At 32.3% G+C, this 12,367-nt stretch overlaps 1 protein-coding gene across 7 annotated transcripts in view; it reads right to left on the bottom strand.

Annotated features, from left to right (window-relative positions):
* The window catches only part of gro (TLE family member transcriptional corepressor groucho), a 295,514-nt gene that overhangs the window by 7,111 nt on the left and 276,036 nt on the right, over nucleotides 1-12,367 (bottom strand). For all 7 annotated transcript variants that reach the window (XM_085810630.1, XM_085810634.1, XM_085810633.1 and 4 more), the window contains 7 exons: nucleotides 11,426-11,490; nucleotides 6,346-6,526; nucleotides 5,853-5,921; nucleotides 5,635-5,736; nucleotides 4,944-5,089; nucleotides 1,525-1,636; nucleotides 1,080-1,162 (listed from right to left, as the gene is read on the bottom strand). In XM_085810630.1, the coding sequence (XP_085666756.1) occupies nucleotides 1,080-1,162; nucleotides 1,525-1,636; nucleotides 4,944-5,089; nucleotides 5,635-5,736; nucleotides 5,853-5,921; nucleotides 6,346-6,526; nucleotides 11,426-11,490 (758 nt within the window). The remainder of the gene's footprint in view (nucleotides 1-1,079; nucleotides 1,163-1,524; nucleotides 1,637-4,943; nucleotides 5,090-5,634; nucleotides 5,737-5,852; nucleotides 5,922-6,345; nucleotides 6,527-11,425; nucleotides 11,491-12,367) is intronic.

The following is a 12,367-nucleotide window of genomic DNA, read 5'->3' as shown; positions in this document are numbered from 1 at the left end:
GATAACAACTACAAACCACTTACATTATAGACTTTCTCAAGATATAAATACATTAATATAGATAAAAAATAAAGTATTTTGTTTCATTTACACAAACATTTCTCACACAAAAAATTTACATAAAGCTAAAATTAAAGTTTTTTTATGCTGTAATGAGACTGCATCCTAATAAAGAAATAATGTGCATAACATAAATAAGCAATATTTTTTTTATTCCAGCGATTCCAATTCATTTTTTATTTTCTATAATTAGCTATATATAAAATAACTCCATTCGACATTAAAATAAAAACACTTGTAGAGATTTTAGACCACATACACTATATACAGGTCACATAGAATTATTACATTTGGGAGGATTAAAGATAAATTCTTTCAAAGAGACATAGAAAGTCAAGTGTTTTGTATTTCCACAGTTTAATTTCATTTCAAATTATAAAACAAATTTATTGTTTTAAATTACCAAGAATTTTAATGAAAATTGCTTTTACTATTTAATAACAAAAACATACATATAATTTATTCCCAAAGAAATATAATTTTAGAAGATTCAATTTCTCAGTACAGAATTGGAAATATATATACAGAGAGGGAGAAATTAGGATGTAGTCGAAGTTCAATTAAAAAAAGTACGCTAATACTAACAAATTCAAAAGAGATCCTAGTACTAACAAGTTCAGAAGAGCTAAGGTAGGATCCTGATATTCTTACAGCATCATTGGATTATCATCTTGACTTTTTTATATCCCATTATGCACAGGATTTCTATCAATTTCAAGACTTATTTACTACCTAAGTAAACATCCCCAATAAATAAAAGTTCGTGAAACTATGGCACTGAATGCTTTAGAAATATATACAGAAAAGCTATACTCTTATAAATTTATAATTGTTACAATATTCCTTTGTTTGTCTTTTCCTCTACATTTTAAAACATTGAGAACTACAAATTAGTATCATAACTGCATGAAACCCAATTTCTATACATAACAGACACAACATAATTCATTAATTTTTGTTCATATATACTTAATCATTCTTCAAACAATTGATTGCAATTAAAAATATTTCGAACTCACCCAACTGCAAGCCATTCACCAGATGGACAGTATCCTAATGAAAATATCTGAGAAGTAAAATCATGCTGTTGCAATTGACGACCCTGAAATATATGAAATGCTTTTAATTTTTTTTTTTTTTTTTTTTTTTTATTTTTATTTTTTTTTTTCACACTGCAGATAAAAATATGCATAAAAACACAAAGTTAAGTGTCTTAACCTCATTTTTGATAAAATGATATGTATACCATAAAAAATTAACAAAACAAACATAACATTTACTTCAGAATATTACATATAATTTATCCATTAGAGTAATACAGAATCATAATAATAAACTTATATTATTCCCAAAGAAAAATACAGTTATATTCTGACGAATAAATATTTTGAACTTTGATAATGCAAATGATATTAAGTAAACACATGACATATAAACATAAAATATGATTACATATTTAATTACCTCTCTTAAATCCCAAGATCGTACAGTGTTATCCAAACCACCAGTCCATAATTTAGTACCATCACTTGATATATCAATACAACTGGCACCATCTGTATGACCTTGAAATTGCCTACAATTAAATGGGTTTCATATTTAGGAAAGCTGTATTTATAATAAATTTTGAAATAAAAATATTATCTAATTAAAGATATTTCTAGATATTTTTTTATATTTATGATCATCTATATCATTCCGTAATTTCGAAGTGTTTACTAGCCTTTGAAATTTGGCATGAAAAGATGTGCTTGAAACATGCATCACACTGTTACCAGTGTTGTACCTAGGTTTTTCAGCACCTGGGGACAAATAAAGATTTTGTGCTCCCTCTGACTTGCAAAAGTGAAATGGGGAGGAAAAAAAAATTATGGATGTTGCACCCAGAGATGTCCCTCTTTGCCTCATCCTAGCTATGCCACTGATTGCTACGCAAAGCTCATTTAGCCAGAAGATTTAGTATTAAAATAAGGAGAAAATACCAGAAACTTTGCTAAAATCTTTAGCTATTTTGATACAGAAAGCCAGCTCATAAATATAGCAAATGATCTACACTGGTGTGCAAAAATTAAGGACGAAGTCGAAAAATTAGCATATCAGCTGAACGAAGAGGCAGAGCAGACAGAAAGACCAATCAGGAGATTAAGTAAGGTGATGTACAGTAGCACATTTGCAGATATGCAGGTAGACGTAATGGGGGAGTGTCTAAGTAGTAAAAAGCATGTTGTCGGTGTAAGATCAGTATTTCTGGCAAAGAGATTGCACGCCGTATAGCAGTTAAAATCACACCGAGTTGCTGCCTCAGCGAGAAATGGCGAATAATCAATCTGTTAGACGACATCTGGATGCTTTTACCCGAGGTTGAATAATTGGGAAGTTGGAGGAAGGCTGCAGTGCGACAGGTGTGGCTGCACAGTTCGGAATTGCTCACAGCATCGTTTCACGACTTTGAAGACAATTTCAAACTACAGGAACAGCTATCCGGGGGTTTAGTAGTGGTCGTCCACGAGGAACCACACCAGCAGATGACCGGTATATTGCCATACAGGCCAGAAGAAACAGGCGGCAGACAGCGGGAGAAATCGCTAGACACACGAAACAGGCGACTGGACGACCGATATCGCGTTTTACAGTGGCCAGAAGACTGCACGGTGGTGGTCTGTTTGCATGATGCCCTGTACGGTGTGTACCTCTAACGCCTGCCCATCGGAGAAGGCATTCTCTGTGGTGCCGGGAAAACCAGAATTGGAGAGACAATGAATGGGGACGAGTACTCTTTACAGATGAGAGCAGATTCAGTCTGAGTAGCGTTTCTCATCGCATACTCATCTGGAGAGAGCGAAGCCGCAATCATCCCTCGAACATCATTGAAAGTTCTCGTTTGGGGAGGTATCATGCTTGGTAGTCGTACAGACCTTCACATCTTCGACACAGGTTCAGTCAACGGGACCTGTTATTGTAACGAGATTCTTCTTCCATATGTGCGTCTTTTTAGAGGTGCTATGGGTCCGCAGTTCCTTTTCATGGACGACAATGCACCATGTCGTCGCACAGTAGCTGCCGAACAGCTCTTAGTGAGGATATTGAACGTATGGATTGGCCGGCACGATCTCCGGATCTCAATCACATCAAGCATGTATGGGATTTTCTTGGAAGCTCGTACCTTACCACCAGTAACGATTCCGGAGCTTTGATTGGCGCTGCAAGACGAATGGGCAGCAATGCCTCAACAACTCATTGACACCCTCATTCTCAGCATGGGCAGACGCTGTGAAACCTGCCTAGCAGTCAGGGGAGATCATATCCCCTATTAAAGACCGGATGTTTCTTGCTGGACACCCATCACAGGGATGTTTCGGCCTTCAGTCGCATTGCGCTCCATGCTACTTTTTCAATAAAGCTTCTTTTTATCCCTCTGATTTCTCTTTTAGCAAGTGTTGCTTACATTACTCATGTCCTGACGTATTGGGGATCTTACGGTATTAAATGTGTTGAAATACCATAAATACTTCACTAAAAGAATCATTCATTCTGTTCATAAAAGGAATTCATTAAACAAAACTAAATAATTAACAAAAACATATCCAGTGGTATAAGTTACACATCCGCACACATCAAAATTAAACTGAATCTATCAAACCAAGTTGATAACTTCAGAGGTCTCAGCCTCGATTCATGAAAAGAATATCTTTGATTTGATCCCTAGTCAGGATCTAGACAATCACAACACCCACTAAAACAGACTAGAGTGACAGACAGATGGCTCCTCTGTTCATTGCAGCCCACGAGCGGTAAAAGTCGCTGAACACTGGTAGTTCGGTCCGAGGTTCGAATCCCGTGAACAGGCCGGCTGCATGGGCGTTTTCGTGGTTTTCCCCATGTGTATGTGTATACGAGACAGTTTCCCTTAGAAAGTCCTCCATGAAGGCATCCCTCCCCTTAGGCAGATAGCCCTCGAGGCTTTGCTGTAATTAAATAACCTGACCTAACCCCTCTCTCTGTTCACTGCCACACATAGCCTCCCTCCTACGATAAGGAAAGTATAATAGGTGTATCCAATCACTTTGTAAGAAATTTTTCCCTTCTTTACTACATGCCTCTGTGGTGTAATTGAAGCACCTCCAGCTAGCAGTGTGAAATCCAGAATTCAAATTCTGGTGAGGGCATTTCTTATGTTTCATGGAATGTAAGGAATTTTATCCTTCCTTACTATGTGTTTTCATGGTGTAATTGAAAGCACATCTGACTAAGTCAGCAGTTTTTGCAATAAGAGATCCACACTTCAAATCCTGGTGAGAGTGCTGCTTATTTTGCATGTTCCCTATTTAAAAGTAAACCTAATGGTAGCTCTACAAACTGCACCCAAACTAAATATGGTGAATGCTAATTCATCGCCACCTCGATTCGATAACTGAGTCCTCATCCTCCCAGTTACCCTTTAAGTGAGGAAAGAATGTAAGGAATTTTCTACATGTTTAAACTGAAAGCATGTCTAGCTAGCAATGGGAGGTCCAGAGTTCAAATCTTCCCAAAATCTAATGATTCTACAAGTTCACCACACATCATATTCAACGAGTCTTGTGAAAACGTAGGAATTACCCACAGCTCTCCAATGACTCCCACACAATTCAGCTGGGAAGAACAGCTGCTTGCAGCTAAAGGGCTCTGGATTCAATTCCCAGTTGAAGTATTAACAGCGGTATAATAATTTGTAAATATCAAGTTCAAATTGTAACTAAACATTTACTCAAACCATATTAATATTTTCATTGCTTTAATTTTAATAGAAACAGAAGCAGAAACACCACTACTTTTACAATGTGCCAGAATACAGGTTTTAAAATTTTATAAAAATTAGAACCTAACAGTTAGCACAAATTTACCTGACTAGATTTTGATTATGAAGATCCCAGACAGCTATATTTCCATCACTACAGCAGCTAAAGCAAACCTTTGAATCAGGACTAATAGCCAGAGCATAACAAGCAGGGGCACTTGATGTCAGCTCTGATTTTATTCTTGGTGTAGGCTGAAAGTAAAATACATTATAATGCAGTAAATACTGATCAGTAAGTTATTACTTTGCATAAATATCGATAATAATAAACTGCAATTAATTCAGAACTGTTTTTAAGACATAATACACAGATCACATTATTTTGGAACAATACTGAAATTAACAAATAAAAAAAAAAAAAAATTTTGCTCAATGCTTGCTACTTCCAACTATAGTTTAATATATTATTATAACTATTTTTTAGCATTTTATATTGAGGTTTGAGCAAGTTAATTATTATATGCGATGGTACCAAGTATTTTGGTCAGATATATAATTATTATATTGTATTGATTACAATGCTTATAATTCCCCCCTCCCACCAAAAAAGAAAATTAAATGTACACTTAGCACTACTTTTAAAGTCTAAGAAATAAAATTTATACTTCAATCTATATGCAAGCAATTAAACTGAGACCTTATTATGATCATACAGCAGCACCAAACCAAAATTATTGAAAAATATATGTTTCAAACTGTATTTTCAGAATATACCAAATTACTCAAATGTTACTTACTGCAGCTAAATCCCATATAGATATAGTACTGGCTTCACCACCAACAATAAGAGTTCGACCGTCTGGCAGTAATTTACAGGACCTGATATAATTATCCCTTTGCTGAAAATAAAGAAACAAATCTTAAATATCACCAAAAGTGTAATCACTAAAAATCACATTATCACCAAAGAACATAGAATAGCAATAAACATGCCCTTAGTGGGTACAAAACATACCAGGCAATCTAGCTGAGAAACTGGACTTTTGTTTACGGATTGGCTGATATCCCAAACTTTTACACAACCCTAAAATTAAAACCTTTAGTTAAAAGCTTGTCTAAACAGTATTAATTTAAAAAATTCATTTTTCATACTTCAACTAATTATATTTGCAGTAACCACACAAATAAAAAGCATTTCAAACACTGAACATCTGACAAAAAAATACAGTTATGGAAAAAATACTGGAAATCAGGCTTTTCTTAAATTTTCATAAAAAATATTTTAACTCACACGTATAATAAAAACTGAGTTAAAAGTACTCATCTTGGCAGTAAAACAATCACTATGATGTAATTTAAAAATGATATTTACATGTACTGTTTCAAGAAATGGTAACTTATTTATGACATCCTTCCTTAAGAGCAATTATTAATACTTAGAAAAGCTTAGCAAACTTATATTTAAAATATATACTTTTTAAGATATCAGATGTGAGACAACTACATACTTTGCCACCAGTGTAGACATATTTTGTAGGATTTGAAATAGTTACAGCACAAACAACTTCACCATGGTTAAGTGTGTTGATTTGCCTTGCATGCCTTGGAATTCCAGAGGCCACAAGAGCATCTGGAGGGAAAGGAACAGGCTGCATTTGACCATCTGCACTTACATGAAAGGAGTAAGCTCTGAAAAGATAACAAATCAGAACATTTGATTAGAAACCGTTAAAAAAATAATATCAAAAAGTCATAATGTTGATTTTCAGAGTGAATATAAGATTCTGATAGAAGCAGAAGATTAGAAATCTTTAGAAAAAAAGAAATTATAAATAGAATAGAAAAAAAAAAAAAAAAAAAAAAAAAGATTAGAAGTTAGAAATCTTTTGCTATAAGAGACAAAAATAATAATACAAATTTTTCTGAAACTTTTATTTATTCTAAATTACAATGTTCTTAATAATTTGCCAAAGAAAGTGTTAATATATGATTCTGTAACATACAATCATACATAATTATTTTTTCAGAGGATTATATTCAAATTCCTATTATTCACAAAAGCTTTGCTCAGCATTTTAAAGAATTACATGTTTTTTACCACAAGCCCAAAATCTAGCACATCAAATAATTAACTACCAAAACACTTTTGAAGAAACAAGTAAGAGACTTATGCTAACTACTGGCAAATTTCTATTAATGTAAATGATTCCTAAGCAATAAATTATTATTTGTTCTTCAGGCAATAAGTACTTAAGTACAACACCTTGTTTTCATAAATAAGAATGAGGAAATCTTTACCTCATTTACTGGTAATTTATTTAAGTATTTAAAAATTGAAGAGCTGTAATGTAGCAAACTTTAAACTTGGGGTACTAAGGAAAAGAAATCTTAAAGGAATGAGCAGAAAATTTTAATTTTACACTTAAAAAGCAAACCTGTTTGTGCATCAAGAGATGAGTGTAGCTGTGAAGTATTCCATAATTTTAAATGCCACTCATTTTTGTTAAAACAGCTCAAAAACTAGTAAATTAAAGAAACTCAGGCTTAAATTCATATAAAGAAATGGATCTTTATACAAATAAAACTAAAAATTATTTTCTGAAGTAAAAATCTAAACATTCATTTATTTCCATTCCATGTCTTAGTTGTGTAACTGCTTCTAAAAATGTTATTTATTTTTATGAAAATGCTAGCTTTAAATAGTATCTTAAAATTTAATTTAATTATAAAGTGTTTTTAACACTTTCCCAACTGGAGATACTGAGTGCACTTTATTAACCACTTCGAGGCCGTTGCCATCTTCCCCTTTTTCAATCGTCATCACCGCAGAAGGCTAATTTCTCCTGCAGCTGTCGTTGTTATAGTTACGAGACTAATCGGGAGGCGAAAATGACCTTGAAATTTCTATTTTAAAGTAACAACAGACTACAACGCATTTACGTTTAAGCAAAATTTCACCGTCCCGAATATTTTAATCTTGATTCCAAAAAACTTGCGTGTGAATTATTGCACCAGTTTCTTGTAAAAAATACGTTAATAATTACTTAAAAAAAAAAAAAAAAAAAAAAAAAAAAAAAAAAAACAGAGACTTGTCCATTATCACTCTATACCCGTTTTGTCGCCAACCTCCCGCGAATATACGCCAACTTCTGTAGCCAATCGAAAGAAAACGGCACAAATGTTCTGAAGATTCTCTGTAAAATCGACAATTGAGCCGTTTCACTTTTTGGAATGTTAAGAAGCAGTTTAAACCGACAAACTAATACTTAATGAGAAAAAGTGCATGAACTCCAAACGTCAGTCAGAATACAATCGGAATTCGATAAGCCGAAAGCTAAGGCTGCAGGAAAAAATCCGAATAGTCAAAAATTCGATTTACGAATTCCGAGCACCAGATATTTTACTATATAGACATGTAGAATTTATGCGCATTTATATTAATGTTGCTATTTTAATTTAATATACGCCATGCGCGAAGATTTAAAGGCGCACGGGTAAAATATGTAAGAACATGATCAAACTAAGTACTTTTTTACACGGGTATAAACAAAGAATAAATCAACGTCACTTGATAAATAAATAAAAATTAAAAAAAATCAATTCGTAAAATATTACGATGCTTCTCCATAATAATATATGCAGCAAAGTAATTAACTTCTTTAAAAGCGCAATAACATAAAATTTCATCTACACTCTGGAAACAGATTACACTTACAGGAATAAAAAGTAATCTGCTGAATTAAAGTCAAGTTGTTAAAAGAAAAAATGAATCCACAGTCTAGATATATAGCTGAAACGAAATAACAAAGGAAAAAAAAAAAAAAAAAATCACCAACAACAACGCCGCCTTTACTTGGAATAATTGCTAACATACACAGAGACATCTGTAAAACAATTTCGGAAAGTATTTTTAACACGCTCCCCTTTAGAATACAACTAAAAGCAGAAACCGCGGGAAGAAGAACAAAGGATGGTTGAATCGCTTCTTCACGAACGCGCTGCTAAGTTTGCTTACCGTTTGCCGCCGCTTCGATTATAAACTAATTGCCGCAGCCAGCCAGGAATAAAAGCAAAGGGAAGCCTTGCTAAGTGAATTAATTGAAAATGCTAATCCTCGTTAAGGGCATTAGAGGGAGGAGGGCACTTTTAACGCCTCCGGGTGCTTAGAAAACGTTCTATCAGAATTCTTTCCCCGTCAGGAACTCTTAATCAGACGGTGCAGATAGGCAGAAGTTCATTAAAAGCGGCTCATTTGAGCGATGATACAAAAGAAAGTTGCATCTCATGCGGTATTCCGGTTAACCGATCCGCAAAATTTCGGGATCTCCTCCGTCACTAATGCCTGCGGCGATTCGTCGAGGGAAACTCTTTTTAAAAGTCAAAATAAACGCTAGTTCATAGTAGTGTTTCGCTCAAACAGTTTTCGATTAAACAAATGGCGAGAATTAGGAATAAGATCGCGCCATCGTTCTTCTTACTCGTCACCGCTATCTTGTTTATTTGTTACAATGTGAAAGCGGATGAGCCTTTATCTCTGAACAGTACAAAATTTTCTGTTGAGTGAATGGAACAAAAGCGATATTTACAAAATTGCAGAAGTCTGAAGAATCTGTGAGCTCTTTAACAATATATATATATATATAGAGAGAGAGAGAGAGAGAAGAGAAGAACGTTAATTTGAAATTCAAAATTCAATCTTACATTGATCATTCTTTTAACTTAAATTGTCCTAAATTCATTCAAAAGATTTTTTTCAATTCTTAAAATTGAAATTTTGGAAGATTTCCACAGTCACCCAAATCCACCCACTTTAGTTAATAATTTTAATGCCAATACAGTTTTTTCCCCAAACATTTGAAGGCCTTATCAGAATTTATGGTACTCTGGTTTCCATTTTGTCAATAGATGACACTACATTTGTTCTTTCTTTAAATTATATATATTTTATCTATGGCTTAGAAGATCTTTGATTCTTTAAAAAAGAAATCCCATACCATGGGCCAATCAAAATACCAGATCTACATACCATACAGTTGATCCTAAAAATACCAAACTGAATTTTGCTAATTTTAATTCTTGAACAAAAAAAACAAAACTGAAACTCTGGATCAACAATATTATAACTCAATCTTTCATGCATTAAAATTATGCATAAATAATGTAGCAGATGCAGAAATCAATATACACTAATACATATATTTTAACTAAATTTCAATGATGAATGATGCTGAATGCATTCTTTATGGAAGCTGAAAACAACTATTAAATTTAAAAATTACAGTTTTGAGAACGTTAATTATTTATTTCCAAATAAAAATATTTACAACAAAATCATATTAATATTTTAAAAAGATAAAAAATTATTTTTTCAATATCAAACAAAAAATAAGAATGTATGGCATATATTATAATCATAAATTTAATGATTGTTTTCATTAAAATATATCAAACCAATGAATTATCTTGTGTTAGAAATCTTTTAGAAAAGTAATATTTTTCCCTTGTGCATGATTAAAATACAAATTAGCAGACTAACTGATTAATACTAATAAATATTTTAAAATGTACACATGATACTTTTCTAGTCCCTTTTAATGGCAAAATCATGCATGATGAAATTTTGAAATTTGCAACATATGCACTGGCAGCAGAATTTGTAGGGCAGCAAAAAGTCTGATACCAACCCTGATCATATGTAGCATTGCTGGTATGTAGCATATTGAATACCTATCCACTTTGGACATACCTTTATATATCTTCAGTATCATTTAAAATACCTCATGATATTTCAAAGTTTACACAAAATTCTTTGCAACGTTTTTCCATATTCATTTTGATCTTAAAGAATTTGGAAAGATTACTCTTTTAAATATTCAATTTTTCTATGGTAAACGATTTTGGAAAATGAAATAAATATCATTATCACAATAAATACATAAAATTTAAAATTTTAGTCACTTTCCTAAAAGGAAAAACTAATTCTAAAATTAATATACAAACAAGAGATATCTAAACCTTTTTTGATTCCAAAATTAATAAATTAATAGGCACAATATTTTATGAATAAAAATGGATTTGGAAAGATATGATAGTTTAAATATATATATATATAATGCGATATTTGCAAACAATACAGTGATGTTGCAGCTTTAACCAGTTCATAAGAATTCTTCTTCCCAACTTTAAATATATTATGTGTCTCTTTAACTAGTCAGATGTAAAAGTTGATTATTCTGCTATGGCAGACTACAAAAGAGTTATCTATCTCAGCAGGTTTTAATTGAATGTATCCTGGGTAAAAATGATTAAATCCTGGGTAAAAATGATTAAATGTATCCTGGGTAAATGATTAAATGTTTCCAGGAGATAGAATTTGAAGCTTCTGTTCCTTCAGTTCTGTCAGCACTGACCTCTCAAGAGAACTTTTCAATTGAAGAATTTTAAATGTTCCATTCTGCAGAGCTAGTACAACCACAAATACTCAAGCCTCATTAGCAATACTCAACTGTCATATTTAAAATATGTTGTATCAATGACTACTTGCTTACCAGATTTTTACTATAAAATTTAATACTGTAGAAAACTTACGGCTTTCCTCCTGAAATGGCACCAAATGCTGGAGCTCGCATTGAAGGATGAGGATCATAACCAACCTGAAAACAAAAATACGTAACCTCAGGGGATGATTAGAATTATACAGTAGAAATAACTCATAAAGCAAAATGAAAGGAGAAATGTTTCCAAATGAATTTTTTTTAAGATATTCGCTAAAGCTCAATCTGTATTTTGATGAGCAGGTTACAAAGAACAATTAACAGATAGGCAGATTTATAAATTAAATTACCTAAACAAATCTACATTAAAATTATATGAGCTAAAAACTTTCCTAAAAAGAGTGTTTAAGTTCACATTTTTCAACTTTAATAGAAACTGAATGAATGAAGATCAATAGTTTTAATAATGTTGAATGATAACACTCATTAACACTTTCTTTTCTTGGTCAGATTTTTTTTTTCCAAATTTCTGACACAAAAAAGGACTTTTTTAAATTGCTGAAAATTAATACATGTTCTATCCTAAATTCAAAAATGGAAAATACTTTTTGACAGTAAGTAGTTTTTAATGGACCTATAGGTGGTCAAATATGTGATAGCCCATCCACTGATCACCAGTTTTCCCTGCAATGCACCCAGAGTTTCAGGTTTTAATTTTTAAAAAAAATATATGTGATACTATATTTATTAACTCTATTGTTTGATGTGCTTAATAGAAATACCTACATAAAAATAATTATTAAAATTATGTAAAAAATGCTTTAGATTTCCAGCCTTACTGTTACAAAATAGCTTTACAACCTGCCTTGGACATCAGAGCATAAAATCAACATTTATCACAAAACCAAAATCATTCATTTAAGTAAAAAAAAAAAAATACTTAGTTTATCAAAAAATTGGCTATGAATATCAAAAACATTTTGAATGCTTTCTTTTTTAAATAATTATTATTGAAATTCTAACAGATATTAAGGTA

Source organism: Stegodyphus dumicola, chromosome 2 (genome assembly GCF_044657685.1).
Source record: "Stegodyphus dumicola isolate Sdum_Otavi_A_Nest chromosome 2, ASM4465768v1".
Lineage (NCBI taxonomy): Eukaryota > Metazoa > Arthropoda > Arachnida > Araneae > Eresidae > Stegodyphus > Stegodyphus dumicola.
The sequence above is the reverse complement of the archived record's forward strand: the minus strand, read 5'-3'. Positions and strand labels throughout refer to the sequence as shown.